General features: G+C 40.4%; 1 protein-coding gene across 2 annotated transcripts in view; it reads right to left on the bottom strand.

Moving 5' to 3' along the window:
• Positions 1–25,691, bottom strand: part of PCSK5 (proprotein convertase subtilisin/kexin type 5) — a 288,359-nt gene that overhangs the window by 104,078 nt on the left and 158,590 nt on the right. For both annotated transcript variants that reach the window (XM_040988776.1, XM_040988775.1), the window contains exons 11-12: positions 10,430–10,547; positions 8,136–8,324 (exon numbers count right to left, since the gene is read on the bottom strand). In XM_040988776.1, the coding sequence (XP_040844710.1) occupies positions 8,136–8,324; positions 10,430–10,547 (307 nt within the window). The remainder of the gene's footprint in view (positions 1–8,135; positions 8,325–10,429; positions 10,548–25,691) is intronic.

Raw genomic sequence — 25,691 nt, 5'->3', positions numbered from 1 at the left:
TAAACGAAAGAAGACAGTTATAGACAGCTATGTTTTATACCACACTCTACAAATGGCCAAAACTCGTGAAGAAATAGATAAGCAGTGGCCAGGACTAGGAATGGGAGAGGAGAGAGGCAAAGAGAATTTCTGTAGCAAATGCTTGATGTCTTGAACGTGATGGAGTGTGGCTAGATGGCTACGTGGATGTGTTAAAACTCATTGACTTATTCACACCTCAGTAACAAGATGCTGCTCACTTGTCTAACCCAGTTCAGAGAGTAACATCTGAAATCCTAGCTAAGATTCTGCTCTTCTACCCATTTTTCTAAGCATCAAAATAACTGAATGAGAACTCTTCCTGTTGCTATATCAAGACGGAAACCAAAGAGTCACGACATATTAAGTAAAATAAAATGTAGTCCTAATCAAGAACAAAGAGGTGTTAATAAGTACTATGTAACAGGAGCTGAGTCGGTTCTGTCTCCAGCCCCATTTCTTTAACCCAGTGGGTGCTGTAGCCCAGCCTAACCCTGTCCACCACACACTCGGCCCTTAGTATAACAGCAGAAACGGCAACCTAGTCGACTCCCTATATTCCCCACCAGGCCTGCCCCAGCCCTGGTTCCTGTGCTTGCCAGTATGTGCAGCACACTGGCTCAGTCTGTATTGCATCTCATTCAGTTCTTGCACTTGTCACATTCCTCTAGAGGCCAGCTTTGTGGCATGTAGGTTAAACCACCACTTCCAACCCTTGCAATCCATTTAAGAGTGCTTCTTGGAGCCTTGGCTGCTCTGCTTCCAATCCAGCGCTCTACTTGGGTGGAAAGGCAGTGAAAGATGGTCCAAGTGTATGGGCCCCTGCCATTCATAGAAGAGACCCGGATAGAGCTCAGGATTGCAAACTTCAATCTCAATCTCTTTCATTCTCTGCCATCCTCACTCCCCTATCACTCTGCTTTTTAAATAACCAATCTTAAAAAAAATTCCTTAAAAATGCTAACTGGATTCCAAAGCTAAAGATCTTGGTACAATATTTTTGATAAGTAAATGACTGACATTTAGCAATATTACCAAGAGAAAATAATAAAAAGAAACTCATCTGCTACATGTTTATGAGCCCTTGAAAGGCAGAAAGATAAAAATCATTATGCATCATGTGCAAAGTATTACATGGTCACTGGGAAGGATCCCTTTTTTGGGATAAAATTCATATTGCTGGACTATACAAATATGTTTTGTGAATTTTCATAAAATGGTTAAAGAGAGGCAGTGATTTCCAGGGCTTATATGGACACGAACTCCTGTTTTCTCTCTTTTTAAACACCTTATGCCTTGTTGAGAAAAATTACCTCTGCTCAGAGGCGGATTCCTTATTAAAATAAGGACCTCATTGGAACTCACAGCTTTCCCACACAATCACACAAATGAAAATTGTGGTTCTTTACAGAAATGTTTCCCCACTATAACTGATTCTCAATAGATTAAGAGTACTACATTTTAAAAAGATCCCACAATCCACTGCATACTACATTGGGTCTCATTTCTTGGAACTAGCCAAGAGAACTTGCTTGATCATTTCTCACTGACTTGAATTTAGAGAATCTTTCACTTGAAACCCAGAACTTACATATGTTGGGCAAAAAAAGGCAATCCAAAGATAGGAGAAGAGGAGCTGTTTAAAACTGCCCTTGCTACCAAAGAGATGTTGATTTGGAAACGAACGGAGGTGACAAGTCAGTTTATACCACTTCCTTCCTTAGGTTCACAGTGCTAACTTACACTTTAATTCTTTGGGGCCATTGAGCCATTTGAGGGCACTGAACCAGCAACTTGTCACATAATACCTCTCTAAGAGTGCTGAACTTAAAAGCAATTCCCAAACAGTTTAGACAGAACATTTGGCTCACTGCCTCACATCCAAAAACTACAAAGAGACCTCGAAGCTGCCATCACATGAGGGGCAGTGTTGTTTCCACAACCTCGGCCAACTTTTAATTATGCATGGACCAGTAATTTGACTGCTGGAGCAGCAGGCCCTATGTCTGCCCTTCCACCCTTTCCTGTCCACCTTTGAAAAGCATTCCATTGCCGCTAATCACTTTCAAATCACATTTGGAACACAAAATAAACAAACTGGGAACCATGCAGAAATATCCACAATTTAGAAATCAAATAAGTGTTTCAAAGCTCAAATACAACTGGGCTTTGTCAAAGTGACTGAGCTGTCTCCCCACCTCCCACCATCTTTTCACTTCATGAAGAGTTGGAAGGTTTGTTAGTTTCATGTGAATCTAAGGGTTGAGGAGAAGAATACAAATGCAGCCAAACATGATCACTACATTTTGCTGAAAGAATTGATGGGAAAGGAACAAACAGTTATTGTATCAACTAACTGAGCATTCACAAGCTATTCAAAGCAATAAAAAGGGAGGGAAGTCTTACAAACTTCTTCTACGAAGCCAATATCATGTTATTATCATAGCCAGACAGAAACACCACAGAAAGAGAATAGACCATTATCCTTTACGAGCATAGATGCAAAAATCCTCAAAAAAAAAATACTAGCCAACAAAATCCAACAATACATCAGACAGCTCATTTACCTGAACCTAGTGGAATTTATCCCTGGCATGCAGGCATGATTTAACATGTGCAAATCAATAAGTGCGTTATACCACATCAACAAATGAAAAAGAAAAACCATACGATAATCTCAATAGATGTGGCAAAGGCATTTGATTAAATCTAAAACCACTTCATGCTAATAACCTTCAGCAAGTTAGGCATAAAAGAAACACTCCAGAACACAATAAAATATATATATGAAAAACACAATGCCGGCATCATACTGAATGGAGAAAGACTGAAAACGTTTTCCACTACAGTCAGAAACTAGACAAGGATACCTATATTCACCACTGCTATTCAATATATTTCTGGAAGTCCTAGCTAAAGCTATTAGGCAAGAAAAAGTTAAATTGGAAATGAGGAAGTAAATTTATTCTCCTTCACAGACAACGTATTCCATACATAGGAGAACTAAAAGACTCAATAAATAAACCAATGGAACTTAGAGTTTGGAAGGACAGCAGGGTACAGAAGACTTCTTAGAAAAGACACCAAAAGCACAGGCTGTCAAAGCTGAAATAAACCAATGGGATTGCATCAAGCTAAGATGCTTCTGTCCAGCAAAGGAAACGATCAACAAAACGAAGAGGTAACTAACATGTGAGAAAGTCTTTGCACACTGCACGATAGGGGACTAGTATCCAGGATGTACAAAGAGCTCCAGAAATTGAGCAACAGCATAACAAACATCCCTCTTAAGAAATCGTCATTGCAAATGAATAGGCATTTTTTATAAGAACACATTCAAATGGCTAATAGTCGTGAAAAAAATGTTCAGGCTCCCTAGTTATTAGGGGAATACAAACAAAAACAACATTGAGGTTCCTCTTAATTCTATTGAGATTGGCCTACATTCAGAAATTCACTGAAATAACCTTTTTCTGATCCAGGGTATTTAAAATACATTATTTGTGTTCTCTTTCATAATCAACATTTCTTTCTTAAGGAAGTTTATGCAATAGAAAGATACCAGTTTGGGAGGTTTGGACACCTAAATTGATGATTCGTGCGTGTGTGTGTGTGTGTGTATTTATAATGCGTACAGTGTTACCAACTTACTCACCAGGCCTCATATGCATCTTTTCTGGCCATATTAATCCTGAAGATTTATTCCATTTCATAGACGACTATTACCTATATATCTCTTTACTATTATAAATTCTCAAGAATGACTTGTACAACACCCAGCCTCATGCCCACTCTCAAATCTTTTTAATGACACAAAAATAACAAGGATGTGAGCAAATGCTGTGTGATCTTTTCACATTGGGCTAGAAGTGTGGTGTCTGCTCAGGCAGCTTTGTTATCATCTGGGAGATTATTGGAAAAGCAAGCCCTTGAACTTCACTCCAGACTTGGAGAATCAGCCTTTGGGAAGATTCCAGCCACCACCGTTGGATGCAGCCACTTCCCAGTGCTTTGAGAAGCTACGTGAAAATGGGGTCACTGAGGATAAGCGCTTATCAGGCTAGGAGTTGTGCTGTGTGTTGTCTTATTGGGTCCTCACAGTGAGCTTGTGAGATGAATCCTATTACACCTATCATGCCTGCGGATGTTCATTTTTCCAAATTCAAACACAGGAACTTGTTAATTTAGGACCAACCCAGTTCCATCTAACTGCAAAAGCTATCTCTCTCAGAAAGCGAGAAGGGCCGAATGAACTGGAAGACTTGCTGCTAAAGTGCAATTGTGACTGCAAGCCACAAATGCATGTATATTCCCTGACCATCTACAAATGTCAATGGTCTGTTGTTGAACGTTTGCATAGAGCAGTGACAAAGATGATTAAAGTGCAAACGCTACATTTTGAGCACAGCTAATTGTAGAACTCTATAGGTTTGGAAAATTAGAAGAGTGCCTTCTCTCTACTTAAGACTGTAATTAGAAGCAGAGATATTTGTCTGTAATCAAATTTAGAGAGGCGGACAAAGTTTTAGCTTTCAGCAAGAGGCCAAAATTTCAAAGAGAGAGCCAGCACATAAAAATTAAACCTAACACTCAATGGGTTGGGGGCAGGGAGAATGCAGAAAGAAAAGGAGCAACTTCTCATCATTCTTAGAACCTAATGGGACAAGCTTTTGACAGAAACATTTTTCCACAAGCAAAATTTGAATGTTGCATAGAACACAGGATCCAGTCTAAACTTGCTCTTGTCTAAGAACATTTTCAGAGGATATTTCAAGCCCACCCAACTCCCTGCCCATGTCTGACCTCCATTAAGTACTCTGAATATGTAGTCTGGCTTTTGGTTAGAAGACAATGCATACACATGTCAGACTTGCAGGGTGGGAGGACTGGGGAAAGACAAAAGGAAGAAAAGGAACTGCCCTTCTGTCTAGTCCAGCACCGCTCTGCCTGCAGCCCTGGAGTTTCCACCTACTCAATTATCAACATGGCTTGCCTGGAGGAGCGTGCCTGCTGGGCTCAGGACACAGGGCACTCCAGCTGGAGTGCAGCTCCAACTACTGCTGAGTGCCTTCCAGTCTTAGCACCTGCAGATACGTGCTAGGGTAAACTCTGCTTGTCCCAACAGCTGTTCTCCACAGGAGCTGGGGCCAGTGCCCATCCGCTAGGACAGGGAGCCGCTGAGGGGCTCCTGACGGCCCACACAGATGTAATCAAAGTGCTTAGTTCTTTGCAGACAACAGACTCTCCAGGAACTGCTGCAGTAGGGGGATAAACCATTTGGAAGACATTCCTCACTGCAGTGTCAAGGGCTTCTGGAAAGCCAACTATGAATAGTGACTATTTTTTGTGCCTCTCCCCCACCTTCTCTGCCTCCCTCCCTGCGAGTCTGCATGTTTTAAAGATTGAACAAGGAGAACAGATGCTTTTAATCAAACAGGGGGCGCCACATCCAGGCTTTGCTCCCAGGTGCACACTCACTGTTTGCACCTGAGTTTTGCCCTCCAAAGGGAGATAACGTCACAGGAGCCTCCAGCTCCAAGCAGGCTCTGACTCTCACTGTTTTCCAGCAGCCAGAACACAGACCACAGTGAACAAACCAGGGAGCCCAGGAGCAGCTTCCGAAGCCAGGCAGAGATTTGCACACTGGCTGTCCGGACTCTGGGCAAGCAGTGTTAGACACACTGGGAGGAAGGCATTCCAGTTCCCATGGTGGCTGGGACAGACCAAGTCGGGAAGACATTGTCACAGAGAATCTGCATTTTCATTCAAACTACTCTCACTGGGGACACTTTGCTTTATACTTTTCAGAACCTTATTATTATTATTTTAAAAACAATAACAAAAAAGTAATCAGAGCCCTTCTCTTTAATTACTCCTCCCTGGGAATCACAATGTATTTGAAATGAAGTTAAGCGTTCCATAGGAAACTATTGCTTGCTCAGATGAATACATTCTGATAGGCCAAGTCTTTTTAAGCCCTAGGCGCTTCATCTTCTGCTTGCGAAAAAGCATTGCCTTACAGATCAAAATGGGAGACACCTAAGAGCCACATGGGCCTTTTCTTCCCCAGCCTGCTTCTACTCCCAGTTTCCTACCCTCAGCTCCCCAACCTGGATACGTGCTTTGACCCAGGGCCAAGGTGAGAGGACTTGAGGACTCTGTGCCAGTGGGTCAGAGCCGGAGAGCTTTCAAGATTTCCTCTAATAAAATGAAAGCTCCAAAAACATGCCAGAAGGAGAGAATGCCAAAAGAAACCATCTTTCTTCAGCAACCTCGGCAGCAGAGATGCTGCCAGTGTCAAGCACAACAAGAATGGGGGAGCCACGCCGTGGACCAATGGACGGGCACCACTGTGCGGTGCAGGACCTGGTGCAGCTGTTTCCCATTTAAAGGGTCAGCTGCCTGCAGGAATGCATCTGCGGAGCTGTGGACAAATGAATCCCCCGCCATCTTCTGCATCTCTCCAACCTGCAATCTCTCTGCCTCTTGGTGTCTACTTCCTTCTGGGATGGAGACGAAGGAGATGCAGAAGGGCCGCCCCTCCAGAAAATACTCCTGGCCAAGAAGGCTGATGGAAAATGTATGCCCACGGAGTCTTCAGAGGGGAACTAAGGTAGATCTTGTGAGTACTAGTCAATGAACAGCTTAAACACCGTTTATTTTTTCTCAGTGCAAGCCATGCAGCATTTTTGCATGCACCCCTTCGCAAACTGTGGGAGATCTTCAACAATTCATGGGGAAAAAAAGAACTAAAAATAATGAATGTTTTGGTGCAGGAAACTTGGAAATCCATGCATGTAAGGAGCCATCAAAAAGTTCATGTGAAATGCATGTTACGAAAACACTATGCATGGATTTCAAAATATTTTCCCACCAAGATAAACATTTCTTGTAAATCCATTTCTCCATGAACTCTCTGAAGTGCCTTTGGCGGTATCAGCTACTTAAGAATGCTTGGGGGCCTGTGTCCAGTACTACTGTAATCTGCCAAATGGCTAGATTGGAATCCACAGCTCCTGTGCTTACAAGTTTCCTCACTGATGTCATTCTGGGGGAAGCCAACAATAAACAGTGCAATAGGCAGGAAGACCCAGACAGGCAGCAGAGGCAAAGTTTTCTAAGCAAATAGCAACAGCTGGGGGACTGCTTTTCTATAAGTAGGGGGCCTTGAGGATAAGATCCACACATATATGGGACCAACCTTTGCATTTCAGCATTGTACCAGGACACCCTTTCAAGTTAAACTCACATAAAAGATGATAAGGAAACAGCAACAATAACAACAAAAACCACAGCAGGACCTAAAGGCTTTCCCTAACTTGGGTAACAACAGCTGGTGAGACTTCCATTAATCATAGAATTGCACATTGGAAGGGTTTGCTGGCTGGAAAGAAGTGTCAGACAGGTAGTGGCAATAACCTGGCAGGCAGCAGCTGAACCCTCTTTGCATGCAGAGGGAGAAGGCATGGAGAAGTGCCCAAGAGTCTGATGCCAGTGAATCCTACGTTTCTTGCACCTGCATATACTTTTTCTGGTATCTCATAGTTAAAACATTATGCTTGGTTTTCATGATACCCTAATGAAATATGTTTGGATTGAAAAAGCACAGCAAGCCTAAGCAAGAAATAAAATGCACCTGCTGATTTTGGATCCAATCCTCCTAGTATTTATCAACTAGAAATGCTATTTTTATCTCTTCACCTATAGTAGGCGAAGTTTGGAGATCTTGAAAGCAAATGCCAAATGGAAGGTTCAGTCTCATTTTTGGTTCTTTAGGCTTGTATGGCCCCTGGCTCCTCAATCCTCCAGGGCTTGTTGTTTATGTTCTAACAAAGCTTGCGACTGCCATGGTCATCTGATCTCTGCATAGGCTGTCTATGTGAAAGACTGACTGTAACTTGAACTCCCTATACTACTAGGGATAAGATTTGTTCTCCCATTAAAAGCTCTTCTGGAAAAGAGAGGGCCATCCAACTGCAGTCTTGAGGCTAAATTTGGCCTAATGTCTTTTCTGCCAATCATGTTTCACTGGAATAGTGAAACATGTCCATTCTTGGAAACTGGTTATGGCAGATTCCCATTCCAGCGAGAGAGCTGAGCAGCTTCAATCACCATACCTATTAGCCAAGAGCTGGGACCTGGTTCCTGAGGGGGAGGTCAAGTAGATGGCCAGGTCTCCCCTCCGAGGGTGGGTGATGGTAATCCGCACAACCACGTGTTCCAGGTAGTTGACATGGTGGTTAGGGTTATCGGAGCAGCCTGAAGCTTTGTAGATGGAGCGCACTGCACTGTTGGGGCGAATTGTCCTGCAAAAGAAAGAGATGAGGTTTAAGCCAGGTCTGTGGAATACACTTTGAGAACATGACATTGGTTCAAACTCCTGGGTTACCGATTTCATGCTGTAGATCCCATGGGCACAGCCTTGCTTACAAGTCCCTGCCTTCCTCTTCATTCTGCCAGTGTCTCCTAGCACGGTGGGCTCTAGCCATCCAGGCATCAATATTTCAGGCACCTTGAGGACTTTGCACAAATGACTGCTGCAAAGATTTTGTGTCTTTCAATGATTTTCGCATGGATGACTCATCTTTCAAGGTCAAAGGGTAAATGTTACCTCTTTAAGTAACATTTTGTGCCTGAACCACAGGCAAAAAAAAAAAAAAACCCCAAAAACGATACCAAAACAAAAAACCCTCCCATTTATCATTTCCTGTCTAAATTGGCAACATTTACTCATTATACTTCGCAGTCATCCATCATTTATTATGTATTTTTGATCTACCCTTCTACTAGATTCTAATAGTTGGAGGTATTCTTCGTTCCATTTTCATCCCTAATATCTTGTTCAGTGCTTGATGACAAATACACGTCAGAAAAAAATGGCTGCCGACCGGTGGGTTTGTGAATGAATATACAGATAGATTTCCTGATCCTATTTTCTCATTTGTCAAAGCAGAATATTGCAAAGTGTTTATAAAGTTTTAAAAAGAATGTATCCATGAAGTTGCTAGTATGTCTTGGCCCATAAGAAACCACTGGTGGACCCCCCACCTCTCTGTGATATTTTTCCTCCGAAAAAGCATAGTCCATTTACTTTTGCTCCCTAACACATTTCCTCAAGAATTACAATGGCTCAATTTCATCACAAACCAAAGTTCATAAATATTTTTCAGAGGGAGAGAAAAATCTTTAAAAAAATGCCAAGAGTAAAATACCAATAGAGCCACTACACCCAGCTCCTGTTACTGGGATTTAGCACCTCGGAGACAATTTACACAATTGTGTCATAAATCCTATTGGCATCACCTGCGAGTCTGTAAGGCTTCAACTAGGGAATAGACCCTAAAAGCTCTGAGTTGACTACAATTTCACTGATTGGACATTCTTTACCACTCTTTGGAGAACTGAGTGGTATATGGTTAGGTTTCTAGAATGAGTTTCATTTGTTTGAAGTACAGCGACTTCTGGAGAATATCAAGACCATAAAATAGAAATACTGGCAGGGTAGAAAACTTCAGAAAGCCCATTTATAAGGATCTTCCTTTTTATTTGGGAGAGGAAGTGGGTAAGTGTGAAGGTGGGGGGTAAAGGGGAGAGAGAGGGAGAGAGAGAGAGAGAGAGAGCACTCTTACTCACCGGCACACTTTCTAAATGCATTTGAATGGCTAGGGCTCAACCAGAAAATAAAAAATGGGGGCAAGAACTCAGCCAAGTTCTCCATGAAGGTGGTAAGGACCTGACTACTTCAGCCATATCTTGTCCCTGCCACCAACTGCACTGGCAGGAAGCTGGAATTAGAAGCAAAGCAGATACTTGAAATGAGGCACTCTGATAGGGAATCGGGCATCCCGAGTGGTGTCTTAACCCCTAGGCCAAATATTATTCCCCAACCTCCCAATTAAGAAATATGTTTCAGGTTTTGCATTTGGTACAGGTCTTAACAGACTGTTTGGGATGTCCACATTGGTTTGAGTTCTAGCTCTGCTTCCGTGTCCAATGTGTCCAACTTCTTTTTAATGCATGTCTTAAGAGGTAGCATGTGTTGGCTGACATCTTTGGGTTGCTGCCACTCAACTGGGAGACCTGGATTGAATGGCAGGTTCTTGGTTTCAACCTGGCAGAGCTCTGTCTGTCACAGGCACTTGGAAAGTAAGTTGAGACACTTCCACAGTTTGCCTTGCATTCATTGTGCCTGTCTCTCCTCTCTAAATAGGACAGTGGGAGATAGGATATCGTCTTTTAAGGATTCCTGGGCCTTAAGAGTGTACGTTTAGTAGTTAAGAATTTCAGATACTTTTATTATGAGTACATAAGAAAGAAATTCTTAGCTTTGTAACAAGGGGCTGTTGTAAGTCCTTGCTCCTGCCTGCTCTCATTGAAGGCAATCATGCTGTCTGTGGGTGGCAAATATTACTTGATATGTCGATCTGTGCTCTCCACACACACGTGCTGCTGGGGAACAGTGGTCCATTTTTCCGCCTCCATCACCATGGCTTCTGCGTCCATCAGCCCAAATCCATAGAGATGGCTCACTGTGAAAGCAAGTAACAGAGTCATTCAGTACTGCATCCTAACCGTCCTTTCAGTAATTGTTGAAAATCAAATTAAAAAAAAATCACTCCAACAAGAAAATAAGATGAATGTATACTACTCATCAATTATGTACAATTACTAGCAACACAACTATTATTTAAGAATTGCTACCACATGCCAGACACTACTCGAAAGTTTTAGATTTAATCTTCCCAACAATCTTAAGATGTTAGTGCTATTGTTATGTCATTTATTTATTGAGATAACTGAGAAATGTAACCGAGACTGATTAGTCATTCAGTGGTCAAGTTGAATTCAAACCCACATAATTTTGCTCCAGGGCTCCATTGTTAATCACTTACTGTTAGAAGTGATGACAACATTGATGTTGAAAAGTAGAATAATTAATAGGTTTGAAGAGATGTGACTATGCAACTTGTCATAATTCAAAAAGAAATTACATGCAAGAAAAAAAAACACTTTCCTAACATGTCTAGTAATTAGGTTGAATACACCAAAAGACATAAATTAAAACATTTCTTCTAGCATATAAAAATGTATTAACTTTATGCATAAAATATTCTAGAATTTTACATTAGCCTCGTCTTAGATTCTGCTAGTTCTCAATTAAAACAGCTGTTGATCAAAAAGCTTACATCACATAAGTGCTTCAGAAATGCTAATTACATGAAGGAACATGATAATGACGGTAGAGTAACAAACACGTTACACTTTTCTGTAAAAATACTTTAAAATCCCAGTTTCATACTTAAAATTTCCCTTTGTATTGAAGTGACTCTCATAGTTTTATATTCAACATGAACTTACACTTCTACCAGATTTTTCCTGAGCTATTGTGCTAATAGTTACTTAATACACGAGTTTCAACATTTACACATGCTTGTGGGTTAACTAATCAGTATGAAATTCAAAATTGTCTATGATAAGAGTCCTATTCTACTTTCCTAATAACCGCCTCACCAAATCTTTAGCTTTAAAAATACCAGTTTTCTATAGTTTCTACTCAGATCTGCTTGTTACGGCTCATTGCTTTAGATCATGCTGAACTTTTGGTCTTAAATTCCCTCATTCCTGCTCTCTGAAGAGTGAAATTTTTGTCTGGTAAGTTCCCATAGCTTTAGTCTTCTCCTTCTTGAAAAAAGTAAAAAGATATTTACTTAAATTTAACCATCTGTGACTGCTGAAACTATTTCCTTTCTACTCCCATAACTAGCTAGTTTCAACCCATCAATCCTTCCTGCCAGCCATCTATCCCTCATCCACCCCACTCTCCATCCACCCCTCCCTCCAGCCATCCATCACTTCTTGAAGATGCACTATGTTAGGCACTGTATTTTTTTTTTAATCTATGCCATCAATTGAATTGATAATTAACCCTCTCATTCTATTTTTATATAACATGTTTTAAGAAACTGGATTGCAGGAACTGGATATTAAGTCCTTTTTTGTGTTTCAAGAGATTTATGGGTACTTAATGCACACGGAGAACAGGACATAAAAACACGTGAAAAGGGATAACTGTGTTAGGATTTAGAATTATTGTTCTCTTCTGGCTTATTTGCTAATTATGCAATTCTTAGAAAACATGACAACATGCCAAATCCACAATTCTGCTGTTTACAGCTTTGTGGTCTCTCCCACCATCATTAACTCGATTAGCTCTTATTATTTGTCAATATGAGAAGATCTGTGTAAACAACCATACAAATATAAGGGTTCATTATTTTAATAACAGGTACTTAGAACACACTAAATGTAAGCACCAACACTGCTAAATCATGGATATAAGTAAGCACTTGTACCTTTTTCTTATTAAGCTTTTCTTAATTAAAAAGTAATGCATATTCCCTGTAAAAATTCTTAAATATGTCTAGAGAAGAAAAAATAAGACACCAGTAACCTTATCACAGATTTGCAATTATCATGAACAATTCTGAATAGCTTTAAATACATAAATTTATGTAAGATAATTTAAAAATAACAGCCATGACAAGGAAGAAACGTCAAATTTGAGGCTAAAGAAATCAAATTGTGCAGATCTTTTGTTAAAGCACATGTAAATCACATGCTCTTGCTCATCATTTCTTCAGTCTGCACAATGTCAGCATGAGCATTCTGAATTTTTGTCTTTTTGAGAAAATTAAAATTTTTACCAAAGATGTTCTGCCAGCCTACCCACTTCCGTTCTAATGTGGTTTTAGAATGACCGTATCACAATCGGTGGTTGTTTCACATGGCTTCTTTGCACTTTTAAAATGTGCCTGTTGGCTCCATATCTGAATAAATTTTGAGTGTTAATTATGACTGTATGAAAGTTAGTACTAGAAAGAACAAACCTCCTCATTTCTCTTAGAAATTCTCTAATAAATACAATAGTATCTATGCTAATATCAAGTAGCTTTCAACCAGCACCATTTATTTTTTTTATCTTGCTTTAGGGAAGCAAGAGGAAAGAGTTGATTACTATGTGGATGGAAAGTGAGTCTGGGAGGGTAAGGATTCTGAATAGTCACTGCAGTTCTGGAACTTTACCCCTGCCCACCAGCATCTGTGCTAGAACTCAGCCCAGCTCACTCCAGCTCTTCGCTCACTTCCCTTGTCCTCCAGCTGATTATCCTCAGTACATAAATCAATACAAGCAGCCATCAAATAATACAAACACTTTATGCCTGTTTAACAACTACTGAACGAAGTGGAAAACCACCTTGAGTCTTTATGAAGGCCACATATCACGGCTTACCCTCCAGAGTTCATATCTGTTGATGAAGCACTAAAAATAGACATTAAGCAAACAGAATGACTGATGGGTTGCAGTTAAGCTGCAGACGGCAGGCCAACAGGAAGAAATGTACGGCAATACAATATTCATAAGCAAGAGAACTGGATGAGATCATTGAGTGCCACCGAGTCAGAAACGGAGATTTCTGGGGCAATAATGCAAATTACGTATCTCTTCATAATCACACCTCAAGAAAAAGATGAAATTCTTTTTCCTTTTTTCTTTTTTGGATTGGCAATGTTATAATTCTAAATCATCCCATTGGTAGTTATTTGCTTTTTTGATAAACTTGATACATAATGAATGCACTGGGTAGGTAGCTTCAAATGGGGACAGTGGGTATTAATAACAGAAACCACTGACAATTTGAGAATCCTAATAATTTTTATCTAATATAAAATTTTTGCACTATAAAATGCTCTACAAATATAGAAAGTAATCAAACTTTTGGTAATCGTTTGGTTACTAAAACCGTTTGGTAACTTTTGGTAACCGTTTGATAACCGTCAAGTATGCCCTGTCTGTCCCACTGTCTCCACGATCTGTCTTTAGAGACTGTAAAATGTGTGGTTTAGAGAAGGGTGGCATAAATACTTGTGACTGTATCTGAAAAGAGATAATTCATCAAGTGGTATCAACTGGAAGGAAAATGAGGAGCTTTGTTCTTTATGAGAGTATAACTTCCATGGTCATAAGGCACACTCGAAGTGTATTCAAACACGGAGCTAATACCCACGTTTACAAGTGCACACACGCTGTGCAAACACAACTGACTGCAACGCGGTCATTCTACAACCAAATGAGTTTTTCGTAATGCACATTGCTCATGCAAACTCAGACAAAACTCCGAGCCTAAAACTCATTTTATGACGGTCAAGCAGCAGCTACTGTGTGTTAGCCTGATGGAAGACGCACAATTCCATCAAGTTGGAGTTGCGGACAGGTCATACAACCCACTCAAATAGAACGCTTCACTCCTATAAAGGTGAAGTGAAAGTCAACGTTTAATTCCATTTTAAACTCAAAATTCAAAACTCAAATATTAGAAAAATAGAGAACAATGCATGTATGAGGGCACCTGCACGTCAGTGGAAGACAAAATGTTTACTTTGGTGCAAAAGACATTTGAAATCCATGCATATCAGAAACTTTCCAAAAGTTCCTAAAAATGTGTACTATGAATACACTGCATGGGCTGCACGATATTTTGGCACCCCAAGACGATTTTCTCTTAATGCTGTCTTGAGCTGCCCTTATAATAGTAAGTCTATCCTGAGTCAAGGCAACTAACACATATTTTAGAAAATGGATTTATTTCTTATTAGAATGATTCAAAACAAGCTGTGTTTCACTACAATATATTTGGGATGCTTGCATTAGGGGATACCTGTTATTCTAGGCTGTAGGGCTATTTACTTTTTTCTCTTTTAAATTATATTGATACACTTTGATGTGGAGGAGCAGTAATGGTAAGATAAGCTCATTTGTGCAAATGAGCCCAAGCAGGTGAGTTTTGCCAGGAGCACAGATTTTGACTCAAAGCTATGCGAAAGATATTCCTGCTTGAAACAATTATTTGGACAAAATAATCCAAGGAGAGATCATTTTCTTTGGTAGGTATGTTTTTGTTTTCTGAAGAGACCAGAGCGCTGAGAAAGGTTAATTGTTAGGCTTAGAACTGCATAATTTGAAAGCAGATACAGTTAAACACAAGTTATTCCTTCAGCTAGGAGGCATAAAAAATTAATTGTAAAGAAAAGTTAGAGAGATAAGCAGGAAAAGAACTAGAAGTTCCTGAGCTCCAGAAGCCAAGGCCAGGAACATCTGGTGTTCTTCTATTTCCTTAAGCAGATTATCTTTGTTGGAGACAGCTATTTCAAATGTGTGTGTGTCTGCATGTGTGTTTTTTTTTTAAATTACATTGAATACTTGTCTCATAATGACTCCAAAATTACTAACAGTGTAGAACTCTATATGTAATAAAGGATTTGATTAGTCAAAAAAAGAATGTACTTTTGAGCTTCCTGAAGTGAGTTCAGGGCTTTCTGGTCCCAGCTGTCAGCTGAACAGACACAATGGGATACAACATCCAGTGTAAAACAGGGGGACAAATAAAGCTGTGTAGAAGGGGTCTAGGAGAAATGAAACATTTTGCCTATATCTGAAAAAATGCATCTGGATGGCAGCTCTTCATTACTGAATACGTAATATAAAGCCTAGCCAGTCTCCTTCAAGAAGTCATTTTTCATGACTAGGGTTTGCCAGGAAGTATTTTGAGTTTAATTTCACTTAATTTATTGGAAATGGAGAGAGTGGTTCACGCCCACAAATACCTTAACAGCTGGGGCTGAGCCCAGCTGAAACTAGGAGCCAGGAACTTAATCCAGGTCTCCCACATCCTAGGTCTATCATGTGGACAGCAAGGATGCGGGCGCAGAGTCCTCCACTGCCATTGTCCAGGGTGCATCTCAGTGGGAAGCTAGATTGTAAGTGAATCCGGGCACTCCAATATAGGCTAAAGACTTCCCAGGTGGTTTCAATTGCTGCGTCACATTCCTGCTTCATTTCTAGACAAACCAGGATAATAACCACACCTTATGGAACTCAGAGAGCAAGACGATGCTATTATGGAATGGCACAGAACTCTTATATCTTTTCATATGAAGCAAATATGTTACATCCGCTAATCATCTAGTAACTAAAGAGTTCACAGGGATACTGAACTTACAATTATATTATCTGAGAGCCGTAGAATCAACAAAAGATGAAACATATGGACAACCTGGGCTTTGTTATTTGATTATTCAAATGTGCCAACTCCATGCACTACATTAGCACAGTCTGAGCATCTCTAATCTAAAAATACGAAATCTGAAATTCTCCCAAATCTGCAACCATGTGTTCATGACATGATGCTACACCTGAAAAACTCTCCATCTCTTCTTATGTGATGGGGTCACAGTCAAAATGCAGGTGTACTAAAAAATTATATGAAATTGCCATCAGGCTTTTGGTATATGGTGTATATAAAATGTACATGAGTTTTGTGCTTAGACCTGGATCTTATTCTCTAGATTTATCTATATAAAAATATGCCAAAATTAGCAAAAACCCAAATCTCAAATATTTATGGCTCCTTATATTTCAGATAAGGACCATTTACCTGCATAAGCTCATGATTGACCCAATGAACTACATCACAGTTGGCTTGGTGAGCACCCGCTCTGTATTCCATGCCAGAGTAAATAAGGAAATCCCAAAGCAAGCAGAAGTGGATTTGTGTTCTCAGTCCATGCACAGGTAAGACAACCATAACAAACAACTAAAATTTCATCTCATGACAACTAGAAAACCTTAACTATACCATTACTACCAGTATAAATGACTTTCAAAAGAGTAAGAAACCAGTCAACAAGATAGTAAAGGTCAAAGAACCTAATAGAGCCCAGTGTGTAGTGAGCATTCCATTCATGCAATAGTGTTAGAAAACTTGACGGGGAAATTAAACGTGGAATGTGCTTTGATGCATGTGTAGGATTTAGTTAGGAGCACATTCCACGTGCCAGGGCTGAGCCTTCTGGTTAAACCATCACTCAGGTCTTCATGCAATCAGTTGCACAATGAAAAAAAAAAAAAAACAGCCCCCACGCAGCAGGCATTATTTCGGGTCAGCAGGGGTCAGAGAGAGTGGAAAATTCTACAGGACACAGAAGGTGGGCCAATCTGTGGGAAAATGGAATTGTTGAGTATCATCCTTCATCAATTAAATTGCTGTTATTCTTATATTCCTGTAGGTGTGACACCAGAATAAAAGGTGGTTATCCAAACTCCTGACTTGAAGGAGGCTGCTGGATCAATGGGGTGGGGACAGAAACAAACTGTAGATCAAAGGGCTGCTTGCAGCTGTTGTAGTCATAATACCTTCTGGTTCTTTGATCCTCAACACGTAAAGCAACAGGCTCTGAAACAACTGCTCCCACAGGGACCCTGCACCTCCTGTACTTATCAATCAAACGAGGCCAAATGCCTGGGACAGGAGGGAAAGCATGTGAGAGAGGTGAAGATTCTGCCCTACGCCAACAGATGCCATGTGCATAAAGCAAAGACTTAAAGTAAAATAAATAATAAAGAGCAACATATGATACTTTGACTTTCAGTCCCCTGATGTCTGCCGTTCCACGCCTGACCATCTCAGAAAGACTCCAGGATGACCCTGCCTTTCTGTTTTACATCCTTTCTCTGAGATCTCATGGCATACATGTTGAGATCTCAATGTGATGAACACATATTTTGGAGATCAGAATTACAACTGCAATGCCTTCTCTTCCTAATTAATGAAGAACATATTGTCCCTTGGGTCAGGACAGTGGAGCAATGCTGCATGGTTTGTTTAAACTTTTCCCCAGTTTTCCTAAAATCTGAGATCTGAGTAATAACTCTAGCCAGATCCAAACATGCCAGCCATCACCAGTGCTACTGAGGACTTGCATGGAAGTTGCCAGATAGTTGGCTCTGTGCTCTGCTGTACTTTAAAGCTCCTCTCGGGATTGATTTGCAGGGGACTTAAGCAGGCAGGCTCATCACTGCAGAGTGTCAAGAGGTGAGTTTTGAAAAATATTAAAGTTTCTTTTGTACAGATAGAATGTCCTTTGTTATACATATATGAGTGCCTGTGTGGATCTGAAACTTTTGTATCAAAGTAAACTTATCTTTCGACTCTGTTGCCCATGAGGTTGTTCTGAACATCCATGGGAAATATGTATTATGAAAGAACTATGTAAGAATTTCAGAGCATTTTTGCCTCAAATCAACTTATCTTTGAATTCCTTTTTACATTTTTGAAGTAGTGTCTTGTATATTTAGACCTGTGTATATAAACAATCTGTTATACTATAATACAGACACATGATTATTAGTATCTGTTTTATTTGCTTAGTTTAGACACAAAGAAAATTCCATTTTAACAAAAGAAAAAAATGTGTCAGATTATTTTCTTTTTTCCTCTGGCCTGTCCTCAGCTATTTGCTCCCAATTTGGTTATAATAAGCAAATAATCTGCTTAAAGTATCTGCCTGGCATTTCTTGGATAGAGAAAGGAAAAGCATTTCCCAAGCTTGCAGAGACCTAGCTGTGTGGCCTGGGATACATGCACATCAACTTTTTTTGTTTCTAGATCGAAGTAAGATCCTCTTGACAAAGGTGAGAACAAGACAACAAATCCCCTTAAAAGCCAGATTGCCCACTGGTCAGCTCTCCATCTTAGATCCTGGAGGAAAAGTTGAGCAAAAAAATTAAGAATATCAGAGAGATCCTGCAACTGACATTCCCCTTTTGTGGCTGACTCGCATTATTTTAGATAAAGCTTCATGCAATGTGCCTGTTTCCTTAAATGCTGACAAAAGAGCAGAATGGAAACATGAAACTGCTGCTTCTTTCAGGTGAATCAGCAGGGTTGCAAAGATTTTTTGTATTTCATGCATCACATAGCCATCGGCTCTCCTGGCCTGGTGCCGGGCACTACTGCAGGTACTGACTGTAAAACATAAACTATTCCATGTACTGGGAATGTCAACATCTCACTAGGAAGAACGCTACCACTTATCTTCCTAAGTTTCAAGTACTAGATTAGATTTCTCATGAACATTCCTTTTTCATGGCACTCAATCATTTCTAAGCTTAAAAAGACAAACAAAAGAATATTTTTGTAAAACTTTAGAAAAGGTGGCCATGAAAAAGAACTGATATTGTCTGATAAAGAAGATGTGAGATGGTCCTGGATTCTTTAAGATTTGGATTCACAAAGAGAAGTAATGAGATCAGGATATTTGGAATAGTAGCTCCCACACAGAAACTGTCGACTTGGAACACATGGTTGGATTAATCCAGAGGCAGTAAGTATTTGATGATCAAGGAATTGATGTAATATAATTGATGCCGTAGAACAATTGATTTGGCATTGGTCATTTGCCATTCCAAGGGCAGCAGACCTGACAGAGATCTTGTGCCTGCAATGCAACAAGCAGGGAGCCATAAGCTAGATGATGGAAATAATAAATACTACAAATGATCAGAAAAATAAAAGAACAAGACAATTCCATAATTGCTTCAACGTAGGTGATTGTAGGGTAAGAGGAATGTAAGTGAACAGATTGAAGAAGAGTAACCCTGAAGATAACAGAAGTAAGCTTTGAGGAAATTTGCTTTGTAGATCGATGGATTGTGTCTTTTAGTTTGAGTCACTTTATTTTGTTTTCTTTCTTTGAAAGGGAGATAGAAAATCTTCTAGCTACCAGATCATGCTGCAACATCTGCCAAGGCAAGGACTAGACGAGGACAAATACAGGAGCCAGGGTCTCAGTTTAGGTGTCTTACAGGGATGTGGGCAGGTAGCAGGGCGTGAGGACTGGTGCCTCCCAGGGTGCACACGAGCGACAAGCTGGAATCTGAACTGGTACAGCACTTGAACTCAGGCGATACGAGAGCACATGTACCCAACGCCCATTCTGGAAGTTCCAAGTGCAGAGATGCTATATCAGCAAAACATGAAGTCGGTATTGAAGAAGTTGAGCTGAAAATCACCAGGAAGGAGAAGACAGTGAAACTAACTAGAGGCAACTAACCTTTCAGCATGGTTGTGGCTAAAGCAATGGCAAAAGGAATTAGGAAAAGTATCAAAGAGAAGACAAAAGTTATGTCAATTCTACAAGGGTCAAGGAAAGAGCAATCTGAACAGGTGGATCAAGATGGCCAGCGAGAGATAGGTCAAAGATTCCAAGAATAATTTCACTGCAAAGGTGGAACTAAAAACAAGATTGCAAGAGATTGGGTTATGGCCCAACAGATAGGAAGGAAAAGTGTGTAGTTGGGTGAGAGAAAATGATTGAGATAAGATATTTTTGAGTCCCTTTCAAAAATTCTTCATCCAAACTTCAAAGAAAAATCTGAACACACATGATTTTTGACACTTTTTTCATTTATCTTAAGGACTGCATTTCATTAGCATCATTCAAGTGCAAGAAAGAGAAGCTAATTAATTACATGAAGAGGATGACCTGGGTCAGTTGTTTACAAACTAGCACGTGTACTAGAATCAACCAGGACTTGTTAGGTACAGAAAGCTCAGTGCTTCTGATTGAGCAATTTGAGATAGATCCTATGATCTGCATTTCTTGCAACTTTTCAAGGGATGCTTAAATTGTTAGTCCAGGATCTACACTTTGAGGACTGTTTCTCTTCTAGAAATGTGGTTAATAAGGCTATCATCCACTACCTAGGGACAGAACAGAGACCAGGTAGACAAGATTCCTAAATGCCACCACACTGCACACCCGGCACCGTGACGAGCACAAGAAATGAGAGTCAGCCACATTGCAGAGGGCATCCATATCTTCCTCACAATGATTATCCCAAACATTTGTTATTGTTACAAAAGTATTTAAAGAAGACATCATTCTTTCCATTAACCTATGGATGCATTCTCTCTCTCACTTCAAATACAGATGCTTTAGATACTTCTAAAGATTTATTTATTTGGGCCTGGTGCAATTGCCTAGTGGCTAAAGTCCTAGCATTGAATGGGTCGGGATCCCATGTGGGGGCCAGTTCTAATCCCTGCCACCCTGCTTCCCATCTAATTCCCTGATTGTGGCCTGGGAAAGCAGTTGAGGACAGCACAAAGCCTTGGGACCTTGCACCCGTGTGGGAGATCCAAAGGGGCACTGGGCTTCTTTCTTTGGTGCAGCTCCAGTCCTTGCGGCCGCTTGGGGCATGAACCATCAGATGGAAGATCTTCTTCTCTGTCTCTCCTTATCTCTGTATATTTGCCTGTCCAATGAAAATAAATATTTTTAAAAGAACTGTTTATTTTTATTGGAAAGGCATATCAGATTCATGGAGAGAAGGAGAAACAGAAAGAAAAATCTTCTGTCCAATGTTCTCTTGCCAAGTGGTTGCAATGGCTAGAACTGAGCCAGAAGCTTCTTCCAGGCCTTCCACATGGGTGCAGTGTCCCAAAGCTTTGTGCCATCCACTGCATTCCCAGGCCACAAGCAGGGAGCTGGCTGGGAAGTGGAGCAGTCAGGATCCAAACAGATGCCTATATGGGATCCTGGCACATGCAAGGTGAGGATTTAGCCACTGAGTCATTGCACTTGGCCCAGCTTTAGGCAGTTATTATTACTTTTTTTGGAATACCGTTGTTTGAAGTGTCAAACTATGCACTGTTAGGATAGAATCAGAATTTGATTGAATTGAGATTAGAAAATCGTGGTTAGCATACAAAGACATCAAAAGAAATGCGGTGAAATGTCTATTTCCTAATCTTACAGCCCTACAGTTTTCCTTTCAGGAGATAAAACTATCTTACATATGTATCTTGTTTCATACTAGCTAATGAAATCGCCACAACAATCCTATTAGCAAGATAATACCAGTCACATCCTGTAGCTGATGAGAATAAATCGCATGAACGTTAGAAGAACTTGTTGCAAGTCTTTAGGTGAAGGGACATGTCCTTCCATTAAATGTACTGCATATATCGATGCCTGATATTTGTGAGCCATGCAACATTTTTAATAAGGCACTCAAGCCAATCCTAAGTGTCAGGATATCCCCCGGGAAAGTGGCAGGGGCAAAATATTTCAGGAAGTTATTGACATAAACTCTTTTGCCTTTTGAAAGTCAAGTGCATAAAAACTGCTCTTCTTCAAAATAGCTTCAAAGCTCATTAAAATATTATGTGCAGAAAAAGAAATACGTGGGGCTTGGAAGAAGGGTTGAACATCTGGCCCATAACACTTTCCTCTGTTCTCGCTGAGAAATGTCCTTCTTCAGTCATTCCTACCAGGGATTTTCCTTGAGTGTGAAGATATTAATATGGAAAAGACAGTTGATTTTACGCTCATGCTTAGGCCAGATTTTTATTAGAGTTAACCAGGCATGCACAGATGGAAGAACACTGGTGCCAAAGAGCAGCTTCCCACTTGTTAATGTCCAGCAGTGATCACAATGCCCTTTTTTAAGCTTTTCCATGAATGGCTCTGGAAATTTCAGGGTGTACCCTTCCTCCTGGTGTAACACCATAAAACGAAGCCTGTTGAAACCATTATTGCAATGTGTGATAGAGGTTTAATTGCTTTGAAATGCCGAAGGCTAAGCAAGATGTGAACCTGTGTAAGGAGATGAAATTGGAAGAAAATAAAGTCTGGATCTGTTTACTTCACTGCAGATGTGCCCAGCTGGATCCCGGTGCGTCTGAACCCTGCTCCATGCAGCAGCAGAGCCAGCCTTGCATAAGACTGGTACAGCATTCATTTTCAGATTTTTTTTTCCTGAATCTTTGGATCTGGCTTCTCTTGTGGACAATGGAAAAGCATAGGCAAAGGGCATCTTTATTGCAATCTCGTTTTCAGAAAATGAAAGGTCCTTTTCTTTCGCTTTCCCTAAACCATCCTACTGCTCTGGAACTAGTTTTCACACTGTCCACTCATAGCACTCCCATGGTGGTCACTGCAGTCTATAGCCCTCTGTCCCGAACCAGGGCCAGGGGAGTGTTGCTGTGATCTGCATAAGGACACAGATGTTGGAGTATAGACACTCAACCAGTTCTTCCTGTTCACCTCAGTCTCAGCTTTTCCCTTTCACATTTAAAGCTCTGACTTTAGGTATCCTGTGCATGGAAACACTGGCAGGCCCCTTCACCTGTAATAGGAATGTTCTCTGGGACCCAAACCAAAGAAAGATACCTAGGAATTCAGAAAGCTTTTTATCATTTTTCATCACAAAAGCACATATGTATATAAGAATATGAAAGGAATAAATTCATATTTAGCATTTACTCACTTAAAATTCTGAGATTTTACTTCAAATTTTGTCTAAAGGGCTGGCAATAAAGATACTGGAAACTCCATTTTGGTTTTAGTAACACCATGAAGGAATTGCTCCGTGAATGTCAAGCCTGACATTTCAATAAGTTGAAAGTCAAAATGAATAAAACTGTATCCAAAACATTTTTTAAAATAAATTAAAAGATATTAAGAGCTAGAAAGAGAGACAGATGTAGAGAGCTCTCTCATCCCTTTCCCAGATGAACACAATAGCTGGGGCTAGCTAGAACGAAGCCGGCCGTCAGCAAGCCAACCCAGGGCCCTTGCATTGATGGCAGGAAGCGTTAGCTGCTGCTTGTCAGGGGTCGGCTGGAACTGAAAACAGTGTTTAAACCACACATTGTGTGGCATGTTTGCCACTAGGCCTAATGACCAGTTTCGAGATACATTTTCAAAGTGCTTTTGAATGCCATGGCATAGGGCTGCCTAGGGGAGATCTCTATGAATTAAGGGACAGGACCACTTACTGTAAGGTCAGCTTTGAGTGGGTTTCAGGCCAGATTTCAGTGTCCACTCTACCCATTGGTCTGGCTCTCTTGTGTAGCTAACAGCCTGGATAATGAACTACAACAGGCTTAGGAAACACACACAGCTCTCACATTTTAATCTCTCTGGATTCTTCAGAGACAAGCAGCTGGAATTTAATGGGTATTTTAGGTTTGTAAGATCCAAGTTAACTCCATGGCTGAGGAAAAATAATAATTCATGTAAAACTGGAATGGGGAAAATTCATGATAAATTCTAAATGCTCTTGTCCTTCTGCCTGCATGACAGTCTTATAGCAACTCAAGATGCTAGCCTGAATCACAGTGCTTGGCTTCTTCAATTCTTACAAGTCTCATGGCGAATACAAAGACCACGACTCCATGCTAAGAGGAAATTCAAACCCTGGAAGTTAAGTGGCTGCCTGAAGGTCATCATGAAAAGTAAGAAGTACAGAAAGACTTTAGCCAAAGGGAATTAGTGGAAGCTTCTCAAAGCACCATTTCCAGCCTGATATTTTTCCAGAAGCAATCTAATCACCACACTGTTTGCTCTGGGATTATTAAAGAGTCATTTAAAAAAGCATTTCTTTCTTTTTAAAGAATCTAGCAGGAATGAAAAAAATCTATATATATATACTATAACTTTCCTCATTTAGAAGGAGACCAGAGATGATACTTTTTTTTTTATTTGCTGAATGTCACCGTGCTTAAGGTCACAACCGCATACTAGAATAATATAAAATGAACACTGCAACTGAATTTTTATCATCCCACTATGCGAGTAGCCTACCCCGTTCCAACACGCCAGTTTGTTTCGTATTTGTACATGTCGTTTTCCAAGATATGGACCAATGGATTCACACCATCAGTTTAGGTTATAAGACGTCGGCTTAGTTGACTTGAAAGTCATTAGTACTATCCATCCAGTTCACTATCTGAAATCATTATAGTGGCTCTAAAATGGTTTCCTAATAAAATGGAACTCAACTTGATGAATCAGTAGCTTTGCTTTTAAAAAATTATATTCCTTATCACACTTCACCTGCTCATGCTTCAGCACCCATCTTACTTGCCTCCCCCAGTTACGATGGCCAAACCTCCAGAAAATACAGACAAGGGGATACAGTAGTCAGAGGTGGGACATCTTTTTTCTGCAAGGGACGTTTGGAGATTTTAACATCATTTAAGGGCCATGAATAATTGTCAACTTAGAAATTTTTCTTCTGTATATTTAATCCTACTTTGGTTGCTTTGGCAGGGTCACACTCAATGGTCTTCTGGGCCTTCTATGGTCTGTGGCTGCTCCCCTTCTGTAGTCACTGAGTTTAGGATGTCATAATTTTTTCCTTTGCCTAAGGTATCAATTGCAAAAACAAAATGTCAAGGTTTACTACTGTTAGGGATAGCCAAGATCAGGTGCTGAAGGAAGAACCCAGGGTAGGTGTGACAGGACACAGCTGCGGTGTAGCGGATAAAACTGCCCCTTTGATGCCTGCATCCCGCAGGAGTTTGGTTTTGAGTTCTGGTTGCCCGACTTCTGATCCAGCTTCCTGCCAATGTGCCTGGAAGAGCAATGTAGGATGACTCAAGTGCCTGCACCCACGTAAGAGACTGGGAAGAAGCTCCTAGCTTCTGGTTTCAGATCAGCCCAGCTCCGATGTTATGACCATGTGCAGGGTGGATCAACAGATAGGAAGATCTCTCTGTCTCTCTAACTCTGCCTTTAAAGTGAATGAATCTTAAACACTGCGGGGGAAAAAAAACCTCATTAGAAGTAACAATTAGTTTCTTCAAGTGATTACATAAAATAATAACTTGATTTTTTTCTCACATGCAGCAATTTTTGCTAAAAGTATCACAATGTTTATTCACATTTTTTATACTGTATTTGTATTACTAAAGCAAAGGTGGGCACAGTTAAAAGGCAAATAGGGATATCCGTGTCTTATATTGGATGTCTGGATTTAATGCTCA

Source organism: Ochotona curzoniae, unplaced genomic scaffold (assembly GCF_017591425.1).
Source record: "Ochotona curzoniae isolate NIBS_2020 unplaced genomic scaffold, NIBS_Ocur_1.0 contig_50, whole genome shotgun sequence".
NCBI classification, from domain to species: Eukaryota; Metazoa; Chordata; class Mammalia; order Lagomorpha; family Ochotonidae; genus Ochotona; species Ochotona curzoniae.
The sequence above is the reverse complement of the archived record's forward strand: the minus strand, read 5'-3'. Positions and strand labels throughout refer to the sequence as shown.